The 23,591-nt window shown below is 56.3% G+C and overlaps 1 protein-coding gene across 1 annotated transcript in view; it reads right to left on the bottom strand.

The window, feature by feature from the left end:
* HMCN2 (hemicentin 2) overlaps positions 1 to 23,591 on the bottom strand; it is a 170,223-nt gene that overhangs the window by 69,684 nt on the left and 76,948 nt on the right. The window contains exons 26-41 of the mRNA XM_055351348.2: positions 18,849 to 19,043; positions 17,534 to 17,664; positions 17,078 to 17,225; positions 16,546 to 16,672; positions 14,653 to 14,807; positions 13,018 to 13,296; positions 11,175 to 11,456; positions 10,365 to 10,473; positions 9,962 to 10,131; positions 8,211 to 8,365; positions 7,739 to 7,835; positions 6,776 to 6,871; positions 5,610 to 5,786; positions 2,916 to 3,073; positions 2,092 to 2,215; positions 194 to 369 (exon numbers count right to left, since the gene is read on the bottom strand). Coding sequence (XP_055207323.2) covers positions 194 to 369; positions 2,092 to 2,215; positions 2,916 to 3,073; positions 5,610 to 5,786; positions 6,776 to 6,871; positions 7,739 to 7,835; positions 8,211 to 8,365; positions 9,962 to 10,131; positions 10,365 to 10,473; positions 11,175 to 11,456; positions 13,018 to 13,296; positions 14,653 to 14,807; positions 16,546 to 16,672; positions 17,078 to 17,225; positions 17,534 to 17,664; positions 18,849 to 19,043 — 2,579 coding nt within the window. The remainder of the gene's footprint in view (positions 1 to 193; positions 370 to 2,091; positions 2,216 to 2,915; positions 3,074 to 5,609; positions 5,787 to 6,775; positions 6,872 to 7,738; positions 7,836 to 8,210; positions 8,366 to 9,961; positions 10,132 to 10,364; positions 10,474 to 11,174; positions 11,457 to 13,017; positions 13,297 to 14,652; positions 14,808 to 16,545; positions 16,673 to 17,077; positions 17,226 to 17,533; positions 17,665 to 18,848; positions 19,044 to 23,591) is intronic.

Genomic DNA, 23,591 nt, shown 5'->3' with positions numbered 1-23,591 from the left:
TAACCCAACAGCTGGCGCCACTCAGCTGAGTCAGGGGCCCTGAGGGAGGCCCCGAGGAACCAGTCCTGGGGTTTTGTCCGCCATCCCCTGGGGGGAAAGGGGCTTGCAGGTCACTGAGCTGGGGCACCTGCAGGCCCCACCCTGCCCTTGGCCTGAGGTGGAGGCCTGCTTGGCTAGCCGGGGGCCTGCACACCTGCAGCAAGGCTTTGTCTGCGGAGAGGTGGACTCCAGGCCGTGGTTCCAGGGGCCGCCCGTCCTTCCACCAGCTCAGCACAGGAGGTGGCATGGCGTGGCTCTGGCACTCCAGGGCCACTGACTCATTGGCCACGACGGACACATTCAGCTCTTCTCCGAGGATACTTGGGGGCACTGCAGGAGGGGGCAGGAGAGGGGCTCCCTCAGGCACACGGGTGGGGCTGGCAAGGAGGGGCCACACCCTGGGTCAGGCCTAGCTACTCGCAGCAGCCAGGAGTGACCACCCTTCCTCTGCCTTCAGTCCCGCTTCGGAGGACCCAGTCTGAGTAAAATTGTCACGATATCCATATCCCAGATTTCTGCAGCATGTTTCCACGGAGGGAAATTGGGGAAGGAAACTCAGGGTCCCCCTGTGTTATTTCTTACAGATGTCTGTGAATCTATAATTATCCACAGTTATCTCAAAACTTCCTAAAATTTAAAATTTTTGTTTAAAAAAATTTTTTTTAAAGCAGGTCTGAGAACCACCTTTTGCCCCTGAAGCAAAAATAACCAGTGCAGCTTTGCAGGAAGGAACGCAGGGTCCAGGGGGAGAACTCATGGGGTGGAATCCTGCCCTCCACCACTCACTTGCCATGCGAGGCCCTGGGGATGCAACTTGCACTCCTGGGCCTCAGTCTCCTCGTCTGTAAAGTGGGGATAATGAAAATCCCCACCTGATGGGGCCGCCATGAGGTTCAATCCAATGGCACAGGTGGGGCTCTTGGGCATACAATATGTGTTAACCACCATCTTCACTCCAGCAAAGGGAAAGAGCTAGAATCGAATCCTTCCTATAACCTCCCGCCCAAGACTATGTTCATTTGTTTTCTTTCTTTTTTTTCTTTCTTTCCTTCCTTCCTTTATCTTTCTTTCTCTCTTTCCTTCCTTCCTTCTCTTTTTTCTTTCTCTTTCCTTCCTTCCTTCTCTTTCCTTTCTTTTTCTTTCTCTCTCTCTTCCTTCCTTCTTTCCTTCCTTCCTTCTCTCTCTCTCTCTCTCTCTCTTTTTCTTTTTTTTTTTTTGACAGAGTCTGGCTCTATTGCCTAGGCTGGAGTGCAGTGACATGATCTCAGCTCACTGCAACCTCTACCTCCCGGGTTCAAGTGATTCTCCTGCTTCAGCCTTTTGAGTAGCTGGGACTACAGGCACGCACCACCATACCCAGCTAATTTTTTGTATTTTTAGTAGAGACAGGGTTTCACTGCATTGGCCAGGCTGGTCTCGAACTCCTGACCTCAAGTGATCCACCCACCTCAGCCTCCCAAAGTGCTGGGATTACAGGCGTGAGCCACCATGCCCAGATCCCAGCATTCTTTCTTATACCTCCACAGAGCCCCAGAAAAAACCAGAGGAGGACATTTAAAAATAAGCTACTGTGGTTACAGTAGCTTCATGAGCTCAGAGGCTTAGTGAGTCCCCATGGTGACCTTTGAGGTGAGTGCTATTCTTCCCATTTTGCAGATGAAGAAATGGTGGCCGAGAGAAGCAAAGTGACCAGCTCAAAGTCACAGAGGCAGGGTTTGAACCCCATGTCAGTGACACTCAAGAGCCGGCTTTCCTAACCACCACTCCACGCTGTTCCTGCTACTTCACACCCCTTCCGCATCTCCCTGAACATGGGGCAGAGCTCCTGGCTATGCGGGGCCACCTGCCCACCCTCCCACCCGTTGCGGGAGCTCATACTCCAGGGCAGGTCTCTGGATCTCACTGATTCCTACTGGAAGGCAGCTGTTCTCAGGTGGACACTCCTCCATCCACCCAGCCTCTTTCCCTTTGGAAGTGACTGGGAATGCCCCCCACCCCATCTCCTTGGAGTCGCTGCTCTGAACCACATGGCTTTCCCAGTCTGAGACTCACTGTGGACTTGCAGGACAACATCCTGGCGGTCCTCGCCCACCGCACTCACAGCCACGCAGGAGTACCTCCCAGAGTCGGAGGCCCGGGCACTAGCCAAGGTGAGGACCCGGCCCCCAGGGAAGACCTGTGACCCCAGGGGGAAGCCCAAATTAGGCAACTGTCCTACTGTTGCAGGCCCCAAGGGGCAGAACCCCACCTGCCCAAGCCGGCCCTGCTGCCGAGCACGCCTGGACAGCCTGCCCCAGACTCAGAGCCCCTCATGATGCAGGGAAACCCAGGGTTGCATCTGGGCCTCCGGACCTCTGCCAGCTGGCAATGACACTGGACCTCAGGAAGAGTCCTCTAGAGCCCCTCTGTCCACTCGCCACACATGGCCAGTGAGCCCTTGAAATGTGGCCAGGCCAAATTGAGACAGGCCCCAGGTACAAAATATGCCACGGACTTCAAAGAGTTAATATGAAAAGAAGAATATAAAATATCTCAATAATTATTTTGTATTGATCCCATGGTGAAATGAAGCTATTTTGGATATATTGGATTAACTAACGTGTATTATTAACATTGATCTCACCTGTTTCTTTTTACTCAGTTTACTGTGGCTACAAGAACATTTACAATGATGTAGGTGGTTCATGTTCATGGAATGTATCGTTACCATTGGGCAGTGTGGCTCCAGCCTCTCTGTTCAGTCCCACCTCCCTCCAGCCCTCGGCCCTGGGCTATCGCTGCTTCTCCCTCACCCTAAGTTCCCAGGGCCTGACCTCTGTTCCCAGCATCTACGGGAGGTGCAGGGAGGTGAGCCGGGGCCACCCAGCCCTACTGACCTGCAGGCCAGGGGTCCCTGCAGGGGACACAGGGTTTCCATCCTTCAGCCACATCAGTGTAGGGCTGGGGGCACCGGTGGCATTGCAGGTCAGCCGGACAGGGGTGTTGACCAACACAGGGCCTGGCAGGCTGGGTGGCAGCGTGATTCGAGGGGGCACTGCAGGGCAGGGGTGACATGGGGTACAAGCTGAGCCCCACTGGGGCAAAGCAGGCAGGGCCCCTGGCTGGGCACCCCTGCAGGAGCACACAGCCACAGCAAAAGCACAAGGACAGCCATCCAGACACGGGCTCTGAGCCACTCCACTGCCCCCAAGGCTGCTACTTCCATCCTTTCAACACCACCATGAGGCTTCTATAGATGGGAAACTGAGGCTCACAGAGGGGAAGTCACCTGCCCAAGGCTGACCAGCCAGGAAGCAGCACTCGCACTCAGGCCTCTGGTCAGCAGAAGGTCATTTATTATGGGGATGGGGAGGGGACCAAGGGTCCCTGGACAGTGCTACTTCCTAACTTAGGGGTGTGAGATGAAATACCATATTACAGGCAGTCCCCTTTTGGCAGAAAATAGCCAGAAGATTCCATTGTATCTGGGAGGCACCAGCCATGGTGCCCAGGGTCCCAGGCCTCTGCCCAGCTACCCACTGCTCTTAGAACCAACCTCTCCCATGGCCCATGAGGCCCAAGAGGTCCAGCCTCCATATGGCCACCAGCACCATCCTGGCCCTCTTCTCAGTGTTGTAAATCCCAGGCCCCGTGGCCTCCTTTCAGTTTCTCAAATTCCCCAGATCTTCATAACCTCAGGCCTTGGCAGAGACCTCAGTGTAGGTATCCAAGTGTCAAAGATGCCTCCTGAACTCCACAGGCCAAATCAGTGCCCTGTTATAGGTGCTCAGTTGCACCTCATGTTCACCAGCTGCTATCACAATTGACATCAAGTAGTACTCTGGGGAATGATCTGATTGCTGTGTCCTCCACTAGACTGAAAGCTCCTAGGTCTGTCTTATTTAGGGCTCTAGGTCCAGTGTCTGCCCCAGAGCATGGACTCAATAAGTGTGGTTGGACAGAAAATGGATCAAGGAAAGAATGGGTAGTTGAATGAGTGAATGGATGGTGAATGGGTAGATGAGTAGTAGATGGATGGATGGATAGATGGGTGGGTGGATGGGAGGGTGGACAGGTAGACAAATGGGCAGGTGGATGGGTGGGCAGACAGGTGGGTAGATAAATGAATGAAAGGATGGTTGGGTGGATAAATGGATGGATGAGAAATGGATGGATGGATGGATGGATGGATGGATGGATAGATGAGTTGATGGATGGATGGGTGGATAGGTGGATGAGTGGATGGGTGGATGGATGGATGGATAGATGAGTTGATGGATGGATGGGTGGATAGGTGGATGAGTGGATGGGTGGATGGATGGAGGGGTGGATGAGTGGATGGGTGGATGGATGGAGGGGTGGATGAGTGGATGGGTGGATGGATGGATGGATAGATGAGTTGATGGATGGATGGGTGGATAGGTGGATGAGTGGATGGGTGGATGGATGGGTGGATAGGTGGATGAGTGGATGGGTGGATGGATGGAGGGGTGGATGAGTGGATGGGTGGATGGATGGAGGGGTGGATGAGTGGATGGGTGGATGGATGGATGGATAGATGAGTTGATGGATGGATGGGTGGATAGGTGGATGAGTGGATGGGTGGATGGATGGAGGGGTGGATGAGTGGATGGGTGGATGGATGGAGGGGTGGATGAGTGGATGGGTGGATGGATGGAGGGGTGGATGAGTGGATGGGTGGATGGATGGATGGATAGATGAGTTGATGGATGGATGGGTGGATAGGTGGATGAGTGGATGGGTGGATGGATGGAGGGGTGGATGAGTGGATGGGTGGATGGATGGAGGGGTGGATGAGTGGATGGGTGGATGGATGGAGGGGTGGATGAGTGGATGGGTGGATGGATGGAGGGGTGGATGAGTGGATGGGTGGATGGATGGAGGGGTGGATGAGTGGATGGGTGGATGGATGGAGGGGTGGATGAGTGGATGGGTGGATGGATGGAGGGGTGGATGAGTGGATGGGTGGATGGATGGAGGGGTGGATGAGTGGATGGGTGGATGGATGGATGGATAGATGAGTTGATGGATGGATGGGTGGATAGGTGGATGAGTGGATGGGTGGATGGATGGGTGGATAGGTGGATGAGTGGATGGGTGGATGGATGGAGGGGTGGATGAGTGGATGGGTGGATGGATGGAGGGGTGGATGAGTGGATGGGTGGATGGATGGATGGATAGATGAGTTGATGGATGGATGGGTGGATAGGTGGATGAGTGGATGGGTGGATGGATGGAGGGGTGGATGAGTGGATGGGTGGATGGATGGAGGGGTGGATGAGTGGATGGGTGGATGGATGGAGGGGTGGATGAGTGGATGGGTGGATGGATGGAGGGGTGGATGAGTGGATGGGTGGATGGATGGATGGATAGATGAGTTGATGGATGGATGGGTGGGTGGATGGATGGGTGGATGGATGGGTGGGATGGATGGATGGATGGATGGGGTAACGGATGGATGGGGTGGTAGATGGATGGATGAGTGGACAGGTGGATGGACAGATTAATAGACAAATGAATGAAAAGACAACTTTTTGGACAAGGGACCTTGTAGGCCCAGGGAAGCTCACCATTGACCCGTAGGCCATACCGCAGCTCTGTGCTACCTGCCACATTGGATGCCACACAGCGGTAGCTCCCAGCATCAGAAAGCTGGGCTTGCTCAATGCGGAGAACTCTCCCATCCATTGATACTGTCACTCCCATCCACGAAGAGACAGGTTGGTGGCCCTTGAACCAGGAGACATCTGGGGAAAAGAAGAGAGATGCAAGGGAGAAAGGAAGAGAGATGCAAGGGGGAATGGAAGAGAGAAGCAAGGGGGAAAGGAAGAGAGATGCAAGGGGGAATGGAAGAGAGAAGCAAGGGTGCTGCCAGCCCATCAGACTCTGCTGGTGTGGTGGGCACCCAAGAGAAACTTCCAGGGTGACCACACTATTTTTTCAGGCATTGGAGAAGGTCAGAGTTCTTCATTCAGGAAAGGGAACCGGGGTGGAACCGGGCAATGTTGCCCAAGACAGGACCAAGGGTGGAGAAGAAGCCCCGTGGGCAGAGGCTGAGGCAGCCAGGAGCAGACAGAGTCAAACTCAGCCCTGCCCTCCCCCTACCAGAAGACCCCGTCCCCTAGGGGGCATTAGAGAACATGGACCAGCCCAAAGCAGCAGCCTCAAAGCCAGGCTGGACCGCGTGTATCTGCAGCTTCCCTGCATCCTGCCAGGACGTGCCCCCGGAACTCAGCAGGCATCCCCACGAGAGGGGGCAAATATCCCCAGGGCTCACAGGCAACAAGCAAAGGAGGGTGGGCCTAGTTCAGATGGGAGCAGGAGAGAGGCCTTCCTCCTGGGCCACCGTAAGCCTCACCCAGTCCCCTATGCAAACACCCACACCCAGCCCCCAGCTCCCAGCCCTTTCCTCCACTTCTGGTCTAGAGGGGAGGACCCTACAGACCAGATGGTGACTCTGAGGTCCTGATCCTCGCCCCTAGCCCCGGACAGCCCTGTGAAGCTTACTCTGAGTAGATGCCCTGCAGGCCTGTTTCACACTGGCTCTGGACCCTAGCATGGCCTTGGCCCGAAGGACATTGTTGAAGAGGAAGAGAGGAACATGAGAGAAACGGGGGGAAAGACCTGCTGATTTCTCCCCATTATGTCCAATCAGAGAGTCCCTGGGTCACTCGCCAGCCTCATTAGACAGTAAATTGGGCGGGAAGTAGCTTTCAGCCAAGAGGAGGGGTCTTACCAGGAGGGGGCACGCCCGAAGCCAGACACTCCAAGGTCACTGAGGCATTTTCCAGCACTGCCTTGTTGACTGGGCCTGGCTCGATGTTGGGGGGCACTAGGGGGAGACAAGGAGAGACCCAGCTTGGTAGGGGCAAGCTCTGGGCAGCTCTAATCCCAGCCATCCCAGCAGTGCTGCTCCCTGCTCCCCATAGAAAATCCTAGACAAAGGGCTCTAAAACAGCTCATGTCCTCAGACTAAGCAACCCCACTCCTGGAAGCAAGCCCAAGAACAAAGAGCAACAGGCTGCCATCCTTATGGCAATCATACAGCACCCAGCCCCCACCATCCTTACGGCAATCATACAGCACCCAGCCCCCACCCCAGGACAGCCGACGCCAGCACAGCCAGGGGAAGGGACAAGGACAAGGATTTCCCTGCAAATAAACCCCCAAAATAAGCAAACGTAAATATGAATGTGGGCAAGGTCTGCTACTAAAAATTCCACCATGGCTCACGCCTGTAATCCCAGCACTTTGGGAGGCTGAGGAGGGTGGATCACGAGGTCAGGAGATTGAAACCATCCTGGCTAACACGGTGAAACCCTGTCTCTACTAAAAATACAAAAAAATTAGCCAGACATGGTGGTGGGCACCTGGAGCCCCAGCTGCTCGGGAGGCTGAGGCAGGAGAATGGCGTGAACCCAGCAGGCAGAGCTTGCGGTGAGCCGAGATAGTGCCACGGCACTCCAGCCTGGGCAACAGAGCGAGACTCCATCTCAAAAAAAAAAAGTCCTGCCAAAAGGGACTACAGAGCTATTGCTAACACTTTCATTTCAGGGCTTTCTACTTCCTCTGAAGTTAAGTGCACAACTATGACTGAAAAACCTCCTCCCCCTCTCTCGCCACACACTTCAGCCCCAAGGGTCCCCAAGGGATCACCCAACATGCTGGCCTGGGCCCTGCTGGTTACCCACGTCCTCACCCAAAACTTTCAGCGCCACTTCCCTCTTGCTCTCCCCAGCCAGGTTGGTGGCGGCACAAGTGTAGATGCCCTCATCCCTCAGGTCCGCCTTCTCAATCTGGAGGGGAGGGGGCAGATAGTATGCCATGGGGCTGTCCAAGTGATGACGGGACATGGCGCATGGCCAGGCTGCTGCCGAGCCCGGGGGTAGGAGCAGTGAGGCATGGGGACACTTTTGGCTCTGGAGGTAGAGTTATGAGCCAAGCACCTGGATTCCAGGGACTCGTCCGATCTCCAGGCATACCATTCCCTGTCCGCCCCGCTGACATTTTCTCCCTCTGACAACTGAAGCTCCTAGGACCCGGAAGAGGCTGAGGCTCGCCCTTCCTATCCCCAGCCTGCTGGGATTTGCTCAGAGTCTCCAGGAAGCCCCCAGAGCAGCCCCTCCACCTGTGCCCAGCTGGCTCGCCAGCCCTGGGGCCCCTGCACATACCTGTAGGTTCCCCCCAAAGGCTGCCAGGGCTACACCATCCTTCCACCAACGGAGGCTTGGGGTGGGCACCCCATCCCCTATGCACTGGAGGGTCACAGGCTGCAGGAAAAGAGCTGTGATGTTCTCACCCCCAGTGATACTGACCGATGGGAACTCTGGGAAGGGAAAGAGTCAGGAAGAGCCCGAGTCAGAATCAGGAGGAGTACAGTGGGCATCCAGCAACCCCCTCGATGCCTGGGGGTGAGAAGGTGCCCTTGAAGGGCTGGCCAAAGGCTAGCATCTAGCTTCTGCCCATCATATCCCCTAGACGCATGGCTTAGGGGAAAGAGCTCTAGACTGGGAGCCAGCAGAGTAGTTATTCCCTTTAAAAATTCTCCCAACCATCTGTGCACCCATCCATCTATTCATGCATTTATTCATCTACCTATCCTTCTGTCTATCCATCCTTCCATCCATCCACCCACCCATCCATCATCTACCAATCCATCCAGCTAGCCATCCACCCACTCACCCTTCCATCCATCCACCCACCCATCCATCAATCCACTCATCCATCCACTCACCCTTCCATCCATCCATCCATCCATCCCTCCATCCATCCATCCATCCATCCATCCACTCATCCATCCATCTACCCACTCTTCCATCCATCCATCCATTCATCCACTCATCCATCCACCCACCCACCTACCCATGCATCCATCTACCCACTCATTCATCCATCCACCCACCCACCCATTCATCCATCTACCCACCCTTCCATCCATCTACCCACCCACCCATTCATCCATCTACCCACCCTTCCATCCATCCATCCACCCATCCATCCATTTACCCATCTATCCATTTACCCATCCATCCACCCTTCTATCCACCCATGCTTCCATCTATCTACCCATCCATCCACCTTTCCATCCATCCATCCACCCACCCTTCTATCTGTCCACCCATTCATCCACCCTTCTATCCACCCATGCTTCCATCTATCTACCCATCCATCCACCTTTCCATCCATCCATCCATCCACTCTTCTATCTGTCCACTCATTCATCCACCAACCCATTCATCCACCCACCCATCCACCCACCCACCCACTGATCTATCCATGCATCCTTATGTGTGCTGAGCATCTACTCTGTGGCCAGAACTATACTGGGCCCCTGGACACAGTCAGGGAAAGGCAGCTACCATGTTGCCCTCTCAAAGCTCACAGAGGTGGACAGTGGAGATGGACAACCAAATAAGCAATCCCAATGTAGTGGTTGGAGGGCTAAGGCATTGAGAGGCTGGGCAGTGCAGATGAGAAACATGGTAGAATCAAGGAAGGCTTCCTGGAGGAAAAGTATTTCAGGATATGCCTGAAAGATAAGGAGCTAGGCAGGCAAAGAGGAGGGAGAATGTTCTGGGCAGAAGGAATAGCAAACGTAGACGAAGACGAGAGAAAGAGGGTTGATATATTAAAAGAACTAAGTGAAGTTCAGCATGGTTAGCATGAAGAGAGCAGATGGACAGAGAGGAAGCTGGGGAGAAGAGTGAGGCCTAGGGGCTGGTCAGGACTGAGGATAAGTGTGATAAGTGGCCCGGCCAGCCTCTCACACCTGCGTCTCTGTGGGGAACCGGGAAGTCCAGCCCAGAAACGCCATCCAGCGAAGACCAGCCCCGTGCCCTTCCAGGCCTGCCACAGCCCAGGCTCCACCCACCCCTGGCATCTCAGGCTGCCCACAGCTCCAGAACCCCAGACGCCCACTCACCATGCACAGACACCTCCACCTCGGCCCCGGCAGTGCCCGCCTCATTGGTGGCCTGGCAGGCGAAGAGGCCCGAGTGGTCCAGCTCCACATGGTCAATGTGCAGTGTGGTCCCCTGCGAGGCCACCTGCACCCCGGCCAGCTCCTCGGCTGGGCGGCCATTCTGCAGCCACCTAAGGTGAGTAGGGAGGGGGGCGCGTCAACCTGAGACCAGGGAAGGCCAGGCCAGGCAGGACAAGCAGGAAACCTAGAAGTTCCTCCCACCTGCTCTCACCAGCCGTGGCTCCAGGCCTCTTTCCTACTCCTGGAAACAGGGAGCCTCTCTCCTGTCCACTTCCCCCCACAATCCGCAAAGCACACGCTCTCTGCCTACCCCCAGCCCTGGCCTCCACCACCCCAGACTCACTGGATAGTGGGTACTGGGGAGCCTGAGGCCTGGCAGGGAAGTTCCAGGGGCTGTCCCACGATGGTGGTCACCTGTCCCAAGCCTTGAGCCACCAGGAGCTGTGGGGGCACTGCAGGCAGAACACACTCCTGGGTGTTTGGAGCTGAGCAGCCACTGGCCTCAAACCCTCCGAAGTCCCCAGAGCCTTCCAAGCGAGGCCCAGCTGCACCTCACCCTCACGTCTCCCTATCAGTGGCCCTTCCTCCAGGAGGCCTTCCAGGGCCACCCAAGGCGGGTAAGGGGACACCCCGGGCTCCCCAAAGGCTTGGGCCTAATTATTTAACATCTGCCTCCCTGGCAGACTGAGGGCTCAGGAGTCCGGTTGGCCTTGTTCCCGGCTTCATTTCCAGTGCCACTTGGGGTCAACACAGCACTAGGACCTGAGATGCTTCAGCAATGGATGGAAGAGCAGGCGAAGGCCCCACCCGCCCTGCTGGGACCACACCCACAAGCCGGCCTTAGGAAAGTCTCCGTAAAGGGCCATTCCATTGGCAGAAGGCAGAACGAGGTCCTCTGTCCTGGGTGACCCAGCCCAGGTTCCTGGGCACAGTCAGGGACCCTTGATCCTGGGGCTCCACCCTGCCCACTCCTAGCCCTGCCGGCCCCACAGCCCAGGCCTCAGTGTCCTCATCTGTGTCATGCAATGTGGGGACACTGGTTACTTCTCCCCACCCTCCCTCCACTCCAGGAGCTCTCTCGGGACAAGCACGCAGCAGGCCTGGGCAGAGGTCCACAGCCCAGGCAGCTCTAAGTGGGGTGGGCCGGGCTCACCCTGAACCTCCACGGAGTACTGCAGCACGGCTTCCCCGGCAGGACTGCTGGCCACACAGCTGTACAGGCCACTGGATGCCTCCCCCGGGCTCTCCAGCCTCAGCACACTGCCGCCTGTCTCCAGCCGCGACTCGTTGCTCTCTGCCACGGGCAGCCCCTCGTGGTGCCAGGAGAGGGTGGGGGGCGGGTGGCCTCTGGCCACGCACTCCAGCGCCACAGGCCTCCCAGCCACAGCCTTCACCACGTATGGTCTTCCACCGGCGCCCTCGATGGTAGGTGGGACTGGAAAAGAGGCAGGGTGCGGCTTGGGGACCACAGCTGGACGCTAGCCTGCTCTCATCTCAGCCCAACAGGCCCGCTGAAGCCCCTCACCGACCCCACTCCAGGTGAAACACTTCCTTCCCTCACCTCCAGTGGCTGAACCCCTTGCTCAGACCCCGGGGCAGCATTCTCACCCTCCTCAGCCCCTGGGCGCACCACCCCACCCCTGGGTGCTGACTGTTGCCTCTCCATCCCCCCGCTGCTACCCCGGCAAGCCCAGCATGAGTGGAAAGAGGGCCGGCCTACTTGCATCCCCAGTGCCTATACGCAGCAGGTCCAGTGTCTGCTGGACTCAAATGAGACCCCTAGGGCCGGGACAGAGCTCTGCTCCTGGAAGTCCCCTCCCTCCCTAGTCTCAGGAGGCAGAAGACTGGGGCAGACCTGAGCCCAGATGGCTTGGATTGGGGGGCTCCTAACTTAGCCAGCGATGGACAAGGGGACCAGATGTTAACTATGCTTGGAGCCCATGGTGGCCACGCCAAAGGGGAAATTTCTCTCCTACCCTCAAGGAGACCCTCGAGTTGCTGAGCTGATGAAGCCATTACCAGGGCACAAGGGGCAACCGTGGCCTGGGAGATGCTTCTTAACCTTATTTGGGTGTAAGACCCTTTGAAAATTTAATGAAAACATACACATACACATTTTCTATTTCATTTCTATTTCATATTATTCGGGTACCAAAATAAGACTCCCTGAGCTAGCAGCGGGGCCATCTTCAGAGGCTGCCGTGGAGCCCATGCAGCTCAACTGCACTTTGAGGCTCCAGTACCCAAGCCCTTTGCATCTTTGGAAGCCAGAGGTCCCGAAGTGACTCCCCACGGGGGGCCAGGCTGACCCCTATCAGCTTGCACGCTGCCCTCTCACACTTCACCGGGGCCCTGCTCAGACCCATCCAGAGCCACTGACACCCTTTCCTCTGAGTTCTCCTTCAAAAGTCCGCAGAGCCAAGCCCCTCAGGGCTGAGCTGATGCTGAGGTTCACAGCATGAGGTCTGGAGTCAGATCTGCCTGCGTAAGGACCAGGTTCCACCACCTCCTAGGGGTGTGAACCTGGGGAAACCTCTCTGCTCCAGAGCTTCACTGTGACCATCTGTAACTGGGGACATGAGAGCTCAAGTCCCTTTGCCAGCTGATCAAATGAGCTGATGCTGCAAAGTGCCCCTCTGGTCTAGCTTACAGAAGTGATGAGCTAAGGGCAGTTAATTATTGTGGTGGTCACAGGGGTCTGGGCATGGTTTAGTGAAAGCCCCACACCATGAGGGGAGACCTGGACTCTACACTTAGCTCCGCCATGGCCTCCTAGACAGGCCCTTCCACTCCTGGCCTCAGTTTCCTTACATGTATGAGGGAAGTCGCATGAGCTGGGAGGACCCTTCTCCCTAGATAATGTCTTGGTCCCATTATCCTTTTGCCTCTGACCACTCCAAGTGGCCACCTAGCCTTCCTTTGGAGACAGGCAGGGGCCACCATGGCTGAGTCCCTCCCACTGCCCACCCTGGCTGCTGTGGCCCCTGGCTGCTCACCATAAACATCCAGCCTGGTGGCCTTCTTTGCGGCCCCCACAGCATTGCTGGCCTTGCAGGTGTAGACGCCGGCATCTGAGCTCTGGGCCCTCCCTAGCTGCAACTGCCGACCGCCCCTAGTGTAGACCACCTTGGTGCTGGTGGGGAGCAGGGCCCCGTCCTTGAACCAGGTGATGTTTGGGGTGGGCACTCCTCGAGCCTCACACAGGAGCTGCACTAGGTGGTCCTCCATGACGGCCACCTCACCTGTCTCGTTGGAGCCCCAGATAGTGGGGGGCGCTGAGAAGGAAAGAGGTGGGGCTGGTCACAGGCAGCCCCTGAGGCCTCTGGCATCTTCCCCAGGGCAGCAGACTCATGCCTTTGGGCCACAAGACACACCACAGGCTTCCATTGCGGGGGTAGGGAAGGCATGGTGGACAAGGAGGGGAGGGGTCTGGGGACAGATGGGAGAGGTCAGCATGGGGACATGCTGGTGTGGAAGGTGCAGGAGGTGGGGGCGGGGCCACAGGCTTGGATTCTGGGCCCTGCTCTGCTCTAACATACTGGAAGACCAGGGGTGAGCCACTTCCCCTCTCTGGGCCTCGGTCTCCCCATCTGTGAAATGAGAGGCTGGACTAGATGAGGACTTCACACAGGGCTGGTCACTCACCACCGATGCTACCCAGGACAATGCTAGGGGCACATGGGCACAGCATGAAATAACTGCATCTCAGAATGGAATGGTTACACCCCTCCCAAATCTCCTTCTATCCTGGTTACAGCAAGGAAAGGCTCCGTTTGGTGCTACTATGCACGTCCCTAACCTTTCTAGCACTTTCTACTCTCCGCTTTTTAGCACAGAGAGTGCAGATGCAGGCTGGGTGCCCTCTGCGGAGTCCACGCCTCGAGAATTTACAACATTGCTCTATGGGGTGTGTTTGTTTTTTCAGCTTCCTTAGCCAAGCGGCACTGGTTTTCTGCTTACAGTTTCGATATTAAATATCCTTTATAAGAACAAGGGATATTCAAATAAATGTGTTTCAGTGTAAGGAAGTGTGACTCATTTAAAGAAAAGTAAATCATAATTCCAAGTGGTATCAGAAGTAGTAAATTTGGGCCAGGTACAGTGACTCACGCCTGTAATCCCAGCACTTTGGGAGGCCAAGGCAGGAGGATCACTTGAGGTCAGGAGTTCAAGGCCAGCCTGGCCAACATGGTGAAACCCCATCTCTACTAAAAATACAAAAATGAACTGGGTGTGGTGGTGGGCACCTGTAATCCCAGCTACTTGGGAGGCTGAGGCAAGAGAATCACTTGAATCTGGGAGGCGGAGGTTGCAGTGAGCCAAGATGGTGCCACTGCACTCCAGCCTGGGCAACAGAGAGAGAATTCATCTCAAAAAAAAAAAAAAAAAAAAAAGTAGTAAATTTTTAGAGCTGGGATGGAAACCATGGATTTGGAAAACGCTGGGCCAGATAACCTCTATCCCCTGACCCTGACCCCAATCCTGACCCCAGCCCCCAGCTTTCTTGGACTCAGGGATCACTCACCAGGTCCCCCATTTCAGCCCTCACTCTCCCTCTAAGGCAGCGGGCAGCTGGGTGGGAAGCTTCCTGAGTAGCCTGTGGTGGGGTCGCAGAAGGCGTGGGGGCTCACCATGAACTCGGAGCTGGAAGTCCCTGGCCTGCTGACCAGCTGGGCTGAAGGCCACGCACTGGTATCGTCCCTCATCCCCCACGTGACTGCCGGTGATCCTGAGAACCTGGCCATCCCCCTGAACCTGCAGGTGAGGGCCTCCCGGAAGGACAGGCCTGGAGAGACGGGCAAGGGAAAAGCGCCAGTGAGGCCGAGGGGCTGGATGGGGCACGCTGCACACAGGGAGTGTGTGGCTTGTAAAAAGCGAGGCTGGGCCATTCATTAGCACCAAGAGGTGGAAGCAATGCAAAGGCCCAGTAAGCGAGGAATAGATCAACAACGTGTGGTCCGTCCATGCCACGGAACATTATTCAGCCACAAAAATGAAGGCAATTCTGACACTTGCCACGGTATGGATGAACCTGGAAAATATGCCGAGCGGAAGAAGCCAGACACAAAAGGCCACACACTCTATGATGCCAGTGATGTGAAGTACCCAGAACAGGCACGTCCATAGAGAAGGAAAGCAGGCTTGTGGTTGCCAGGGGCTGGGAAGAAGAGGACAGCGACTGACTGCTGATGGGTCCAGGGTGTCCTTTTGGGGTGATGGAATGTCAGGAGCTAAATAGAAGTGAAAGTTGCCGCATGCTGCAAATGTACTAAATGCCACTACACTGCACACCTTTTTTTTCCCTTGAGACTGAGTCTTGCTCTGTTGCCCAGGCTGGAGTGCAGTAGTACGATGGCTCACTGCAACCTCCACCTCCCGGGCTCAAGTGATTCTCCTGCCTCGGCCTCCCAAGTAGCGGAGGCTACAGGAGACTACAGACTACCGCCACCATGCCCGTATATATATATATATTGTATTTTTAGTAGAGACGAGGTTTCACCGTGTTAGCCAGGATGGTCTCGATCTCCTGACCTCGTGATCTGCCCACCTCAGCCTCCCAAAGTGCTGGGATTACAGGCATGAGCCACTGCACCTGGCCCACTGTACACTTTAAAATGGCTAATTGTATGTTATGTGGACTTTTTTTTGGACGGAGTCTTGCTCTGTCAACCAGGCTGGAGTGCAGTGGCTTGATCTCGGCTCACTGCAACCTCCACCTCCAAGGTTCAAGGGATTCTCTTGCCTCAGCCTCCCAAGCAGCTGGGATTACAGGCGCCTGCCACCATGCCTGGCTATTTTTTTTTTTTTTTTTTTTTTTTGTATTTTTAGCAGAGACAGGGTCTCGCTGTGTTGGGCAGGCTGATAGCTCCTGACCTCAGGTGATCTGGCCGCCTTGGCCTCCCAAAGTGCTGGGATTACAGGCGTGAGCCACCGCACCCAGCCCATTATGTGAATTTTACTTAGAGAAAAAGTGAGTTTAAAAAAAGAGGCTGGGCACGGTGGCTCATGCCTGTAATCTCGGCACTTTGGGAGGCCAAGGCAGGAGGATTGCTTGAAGCCAGGTGTTCGAGACCAGCCTGGGCAACAAAGCAGGACCCCATCTGTACAAACATTTTTTAAAAAATTAGCTGTTGTTGGTAGCGCACACCTGTGGTCCCAGCTATTTGGGAGGCTGAAGTGGGACGATCTCTTGAGCCCAAGAAGCCCAGGAGTTTGAGGCTGCAGTGAGCTGAGATCGTTCCACTGCACTCTAACCTGAGCAACTGAGCAAGACCCTGTCACCAGAAAAAAAAAAAAAAGGAAAGGCTAAGAGATGAGAAGACTTTGCTGAGGTAAGAGTGGGGTCTCCCTGGCTAATCTCCCGCTGGGTGGGAGGCGCCCCTACAGCCCTCATTCTGGGCCCTGGGTGGCACATGCCATGCCTGTCAGCTCCCCAAGAAGAGTTCAACCTTCCCCAACCCCCACATCCAGCAGGCTGAGTCTGGGCACCACCACACGCCATCCTCGGGGAGGGGGGCACTCACTGCCTGTCCTTGGTCCACTCCACCTGGGGCGTGGGGACCCCTGAGGTCCAACACTGCAGCTCCACGTCTGCACCAGCCAATCCCAGCACCTCCTGAGCGGCCCCGGCTCCAAGCACGGAAGGAGGGGCTGGGGGTGACAAGGGGTGAGGGGTGGGAAACTGCTCAAACCCTGCAAGCCCCGCCTACCACGGGGCCTTTGTCTGCGCAGACCCCCCAGCCTGGGCCCTCCTCCTACCTGACCTTCCTGGGAAGCCCCCCAAAACCCTGGCCAGAAGGGCTTGCTCTGGAGCCCTCAGCACCCAGACTGTTCTTTGGTAGCACTTGTGACAGTAATGATTTTGCTAATCACCTGACTGATGTCTGTCCCCCGAGCCTGATAGCTCTGTGAGGATGGGGGTTGGGTCTGTCACGGGTCCCTCTGTGCCCCCTGCTCTCCGCAGGCAAAGTCTACCCTCTCCCCCGGTGTGCCTGCAAGAGTTGGGGCTACAGGGCCAGACACACTTGGGAGTTACGGGGCTCAGGTCTCACTCACTGAGCACAAGGAGATGGAAGTCCCTCTGGGCGGTGCCAGCCTGGTTCTCTGCCCGGCAGGAGTAGAGCCCAGAATCACCCTCCTGGATCCTGGGGAAGTGGAGGGACTGGCCTTCCTCCAGGAGGCGGTGGCCGCCCACCTTAGGAATCTGGGTAGGAGAGGCCAGAGGGAGCCAGTAAGAGGGGATCCAGCCACCACCCCCAGCATCAGTAATGAGGAAACTGAGGCCCGAGAGGTGGCCAGTGGCCAGAACGGTGCTATGCTCTCTGCCACGCAGCCCCCGCCAGGCTTCACTACATGACCACTATCCTCCACTGCCCTGAACCCCAGAGCACCACCAAAGACACCTGTCACATCTCCCTGCCCCACCTTGGCACACGCAGAAATGCCCATCCAGAAGGCCTGTCCCCAGCCTAAATCCCACCCATACCCCGCCCACCCTAGGGGGACACCCACCAGCTGCGCGTCCTTCAGCCACACGATCTCAGGGACTGGAAAGCCGTTCGCGTCACACTCCAGCGTCAGGGACTGCCCAGCCATGCCCGACACGTTGGCCTTGCGCCCGTCCTCCCGGATGCTGGGGGGCACTTGGGGGCAAGGAGAGCCGAGGAGCTGCTTCCCTGCCCCCTTAGAGCCACAGCCGAAGGGACCTCATCAGGGCCATTCCCTCCCCTTCGTCACTGGGGTTGGAGAAGGTCTGCCTGTCCCCGTCTGCCCAGCCACAAAGGGTCCTGTGGACCTGCAGATGGCCGCAGCAGCCTTGCCCTGGGACCCACACACCCCCAGTTGTGCCCAGGCCCAGGTGTCACCCTTTCTGACTCTCAGCTTTGCAAGGTGCTGGAGTCCCCTTAGATCCATCTGGTTCTACACCCAACCTGGTGTCACAGTGACCAGGGAGGGTCCCCCTGAGTGAGAATCTCTGAAGGTGAGGCCTGGCCACGCTTTTGTAACAAATGTCTTGAGCAAGTCATTACAGGGCTAGCCAGAGCAGCTGGTCCCGGGAAAGCAGCAGGTGGCGTTAGGAGCTGGTAGAACTGCCCAAGCGGGGCCAGTTCATCCTGCCGACAGAGACCACTCCCCAGCCCACCCACACTGCCCGTGTTAAGGAGGGGTCCCCTTCCTCTGCACATAGCACCCTGGATGTAGGGGTGGGTGCTCTCGCTGCTGAGGACAAGAATGTGAGAAGAGGCCAGTGGTAACAGTTTTAACCCAGAGGTGGGCTCTGGGGCTCTGCACTGCCATCTGTGCTCATTTTTAAAAATAATTTATTAAGTTTATTTTCTGTAGAGACAGGGTCTCTCTCTCCCAAACTGGTCTCAATCTCCTGGGCTCAAGCAATTCTCCTGCCTCAGCCTCCCAAAGTGCTGGGATTACAGGTGCAAGCCACCACGCCCAGCCAAGGGGTCATTTTAAAATGCCTTCACCTCTAGACCAATCTCAAAGACACTGATGGAATTCCAGGTGCTTCCCCCATACTGTCTCCGTGGGGGTCTCTCTAGGGAAGTGGAGTGTCCAGTGCAACCTGCCACTCTCCCAGCCCCCTCAAGCCCTCCCTGTCACTGGCACCTGGTGGCAGGACCTGATTCTCCTGTGTAGGAAGCTCTCAGGCCCCGGGGAACTGGCACTGCCACACCTGGGCACCCCATGGTACTGTCAGACCCCCGGCTTCACTGTGGGCCTCTGGCCGGATGCGGTCCTGGGAGGAAGACAGGCCCATCTCTGGGTCCCTGCCGCTTTCCTCTCTTGCCCCCAGCTCTGGGTCCCTGCTCACCATAGACCACCAGCTTGGCTCTCCTGGACGCGGAGCCCACCTCGTTGGTGGCCTGGCACTCGTAGTCTCCACTATCCGCGGGTGAGACGGAGGCCAGGAACAGAGACCCCTCCTCCAGCACTGCCACACCTGGCTGGCCACGCAGGGGCTCCGAGGACGGGCCCTTCCTCCATGTGACCTGCGGCTTGGGCGTTCCTGGCAGGGTGCATGGAGTCATCAGTACAAACACCCTGACACCTTCCCCTCCACACCTGCACTGTCCCCCACATGTCTCTTCTGTGCAAAAGGGGCTGACGGTCCAGGGATGACTACAGGCACCTCCATTCCCCCGAGGCTGAAAGGAGCATTTCCCTCGGAGCTGTGGGAGCCCTCACACCCGCCACCTACCCACACTGCCCATCCATACAGCCTCCTAGGGTCCCTGAGGGACCAAGGCGGGGACTGCATGCCTGTTTTCTGGTTCTCTTCACAGCAAGTCCCCAGTCCCCTCATTTAGAATTGCACCCCAACTGGCACCCCCAGCCCCTGCCCTCCCTGCTTTTCAGCCATCGTCCTCCACTTTCCAGTGATCAGAGGACGCATCTATGATCCAGGTCTCTGTTGCCTCTTTCCTGTGTCCCCCACCCCATGAGGGCCAGGCTCTTTGTTTTTTTCCTTGCTGCCACCGCCAGCCTCTAGCACAGTGCTCGGCACACAGTAGGCACTAAATCAATGAACGAGCCAAGCCTGCCGTGCTCCAGCACCCTGCGTTGTGCCCTGGGGTTAGGGCCTTTGGGAGGCCCCAATTCTGCTCAGCCTGCTCCTGCTCCTCCCTCCACAAGCCTGGGCCAGTCACTTTGCCAGCCACAACCCCCAGCCCCACTGTGAGTGCCACACCCCCCAGCCCCTTGATCTCTAGGACACGCCCCATGTTGGTCTGTGCACACAGCCTGGTACACAGTATGTGTGCCAGAAACAGCTGCCCACTGGGCTGGAATGGAGCTTTCATTCACGGGCCCCAAGGACAGAACCTGCCCAGAGGGGGTCCTATGTGAGCTGAAGCTAACAGCCCAGTCCTCCAAGTGACCCCTTTGAGGCACACTGCCCAGAAGTCGCAGCGTGAGCCCCAGGCACACACTCTGCTGCTGCCATCCTGGCCCTAGCTCTCACCTGCCCCCTGACCTCTGCCAGCGCTGACTCAGGGGAGCCTGTGGGGTCTCCACACTTGCAGATCGGCGCGTCACTCCCACCCGCCTTCTGCTGCTACCACTGGTCATCAGGACTGTTGTAGCTAACACTGATTATCATCAGAAAGGGCCGCCCCTGGCAGCAGGGGCCCAGGGGTAGACACTTACGCTGTGGGACGCTCACTCTTTCATCCTTGGAAGGACCAGTAAGCATGGTGGCGGGGAAGACATGGCATGTGGAAGGCACACTGGCATCATCTCTGCAGGAGGGTGCCCTGCCCCCTCCGCCCTACCCTGACCGCCCACCGTAAAGTGCCAGAGACCCTCCCTGCTGGCATGAGGGACAAGGAGGGCTCAGGGCCCTGCTCCATGTCCACCCACACTCTGGGTGTCCTTGGGCAACTTACTGAATCCCTCTGTGCCCGTTTTCCTCTGGAATCCTCTGCCCAGAATGCAGGCCAGAATGTCCCACCGCCAGGGGCTGCTACCCCCACTCCCCACTGTGGGGATACACACCACACACACACAACACGATACACACACCACACAGCACATACACACCACACACCATACTACACACACGAAACACCACACACACATACCACACACAAACATACACACCAAGCACTACACACACCACATACTATACACACCAAACACCATACACATACCACACATGACATACATACCAAACAACACACACACCACACCCTATACACACCACACACCACATACACACCACATACTACACACACTACACACCAAGATACATACACACAGCACACACACACCATGCACTACACATACCACACATACCACATACACACCACACACCACACACTAACATACACACACACCACACACACAGCATACATATCAAACAACACACACACCACACACCACATACACACCATACACTACACACACCACACACCATACACATACCACACACAACATACACACCACACACCACACACAATACATACCACAAACCACACTACACACACCACCATACACACACCACACACAATATACACACCAAACACTGTGCACACACCACACACCACACACAATACATACCACACACCACATACACACCATGCACTACACACTACACACACCACACACACAACATACACACCAAACACCATGCACACCACACACACACCAAAAACTATACACAACACATACACAACACATACAACATATACACCAAACACTATACACTACACACACCAAACCACACACACAACATACATGCCAAACACCACACACACACACCACATACACCAAACACCATACACACACCACACACACAACATATATACCAAACACTACACACACCACACACACCAAACACCACATACCACATACACATCACATGCTACACACCATACACACAAACACCATGCACACAAAACACCATACACACACACACACCACACATTCACACATACGCACCACACACTACACATCATACACACACACTACATACACATCAAACAACATACACACACCACACACGAACATATACACCAAACACCATACACACATCACACACTACACACAACAAACACCATACACATACACACAACATACAAACACTACATACACACCCCACATACCAAACACCACGTACCACATACACACCACACCACACACTACACACCACACACACCACATACATACACCAGAAACACCATGCACACCACACACACAACATATACACCAAACACCATACACACACCACACACACACTACACACACCAAACACCACGTACCACATACACACCACACTACACATTATACACAAACACCATGCACACCACACGTGCAACATACACCAAACACCATATACATAGACCACACACACACAGAACACATACATGCACACACCAAACATTATACAACATACATGCCAAACACCACACACACACACACCACATACTACATACACACATCACATACACACAGAACACATCCATGCACACACATCCCACACATGACACATACACCACATGCACACACTACACATTCGCACACTCACACACATGCACGCCCCCCTCTCATCTTCCTCAGCTTTCCCCTGGGAGCCCCTGTACTTCCCACCACCCCGGGGGCCAGGCCTTCCGAGCTGCAGGCCGGGAGGGGTGATGGCTTCTGCTGTGGAACTTTGTTTAGCACAGACAACCTCAGCCTAAAGTGCTCTAGTGCAGGACGGCCCTGAAGCTCTGTGACAAGGAGGACAAGGAGATCCCCGGGCACCAGCTGCTGCCCAGAGTCCCTCACGCCGCCCCCTCCCCACTGTGCAGAGTCCCACACACCACACACACACCACCAAGTGGGTGTCCAGGCTCTGGGCCTTCACGCCCCACCCCACCCCACGAGGAAGAGGCAGATGGTGTCACTGCAGGGCCCAGGGAGTCCCCATGAGGGTGCTGGGCTCAGTCCCAACCCTGTAGCCCTCAGAGCGCTCCAAGCCCAAGGCCACAGGGCTGTGAAACAAGGCCCTCCTGACCAGGAAGGAGGCTGGGGCAGCCCAGGCGGCAGGCCTGGTGGGGAGAGGCAGTGCTATCAGAGGGGATTTGGGTGAGGCTGACAGGCTCAGGACTGGTCCCTGACTGACCAGGGCTGTGTGTGGCAGTCAGGGGCTGGGTGGGTCCCACCTTCCACTGTCTCCCACCTCCCAAAAGCGCAGAACGGCTGCTTGCTGTTAGCAGAGTCCAACACAAGGTGGCGCCATAGTCAAGGGCCGGTGACCTGGGTCGGGGAGGGTCGGGGGGCCAGGTGGGCAGGTCGGCAGCTCTGCACCTGGGGATCCAGAGGGGCTCCCAGAGCTCCCACCCAGGTCCTCCTCTTGCCTAGGTGGGTGCCATCCCTGCTTCTACCTGCCTCTCCCTGAGTCCTTTTCTGGGGCCTTCCAGGGTGTCCTGTGGCTCACAGAGCAACGACCAAGACTAGAGATGCCCCCCAGGCTCCTGCCAGGCTTTGGTGACCTGCCACTTGCTACCAGACACCAGACAGCACCCTCCAGAGAACCTCAGCCCCACAGAGGGGAGGCGGTGCTCCCAGCCATGCAGGAGCCCAACGCCAAAGAAGCAACTGAGGCAGTGGCGGGGGCTGAGGAGGGATTTTCTGCGTGGGGCCGTGGGGTTCACAAAAAGGCAGAAGCCAGGCATCCACCACATTTCCTGAGCCCTCCTAAGATGCCAGCCCCGTGCACGCATGGGGTCCCACTGAGTTCTCACAGCAGCTCCACGCAGAGGGGCTGGTACAACCCCGCTGTACACACAGTGAAACTGATGCTCGAAAGGAGATAGAAACTGTCCTGAGTTACAAAGCCAGGAAGGGCCAGGGCAGGGTTCGGAGTTGGGCAGCTGACCCATGGTGGCTATCGGCCCCACACCGTGCTCCTGCCCCAAAGACAAGCCCAGAAAAGCTGGTTTGGCCAGAACCACTGAATCCATCCTCTGTGGGAAAGTCAGGGGCATGGGGAGAGGCGGGCTGACCACAAAGCCCCAACCCACAAGGACCCTGGGCTGCCTCAGCCCTGGCGATCACACCCCCAGATGCTGAT

The sequence above is a fragment of the Gorilla gorilla genome, chromosome 13 (assembly GCF_029281585.2).
Source record: "Gorilla gorilla gorilla isolate KB3781 chromosome 13, NHGRI_mGorGor1-v2.1_pri, whole genome shotgun sequence".
NCBI classification, from domain to species: Eukaryota; Metazoa; Chordata; class Mammalia; order Primates; family Hominidae; genus Gorilla; species Gorilla gorilla.
The sequence above is the reverse complement of the archived record's forward strand: the minus strand, read 5'-3'. Positions and strand labels throughout refer to the sequence as shown.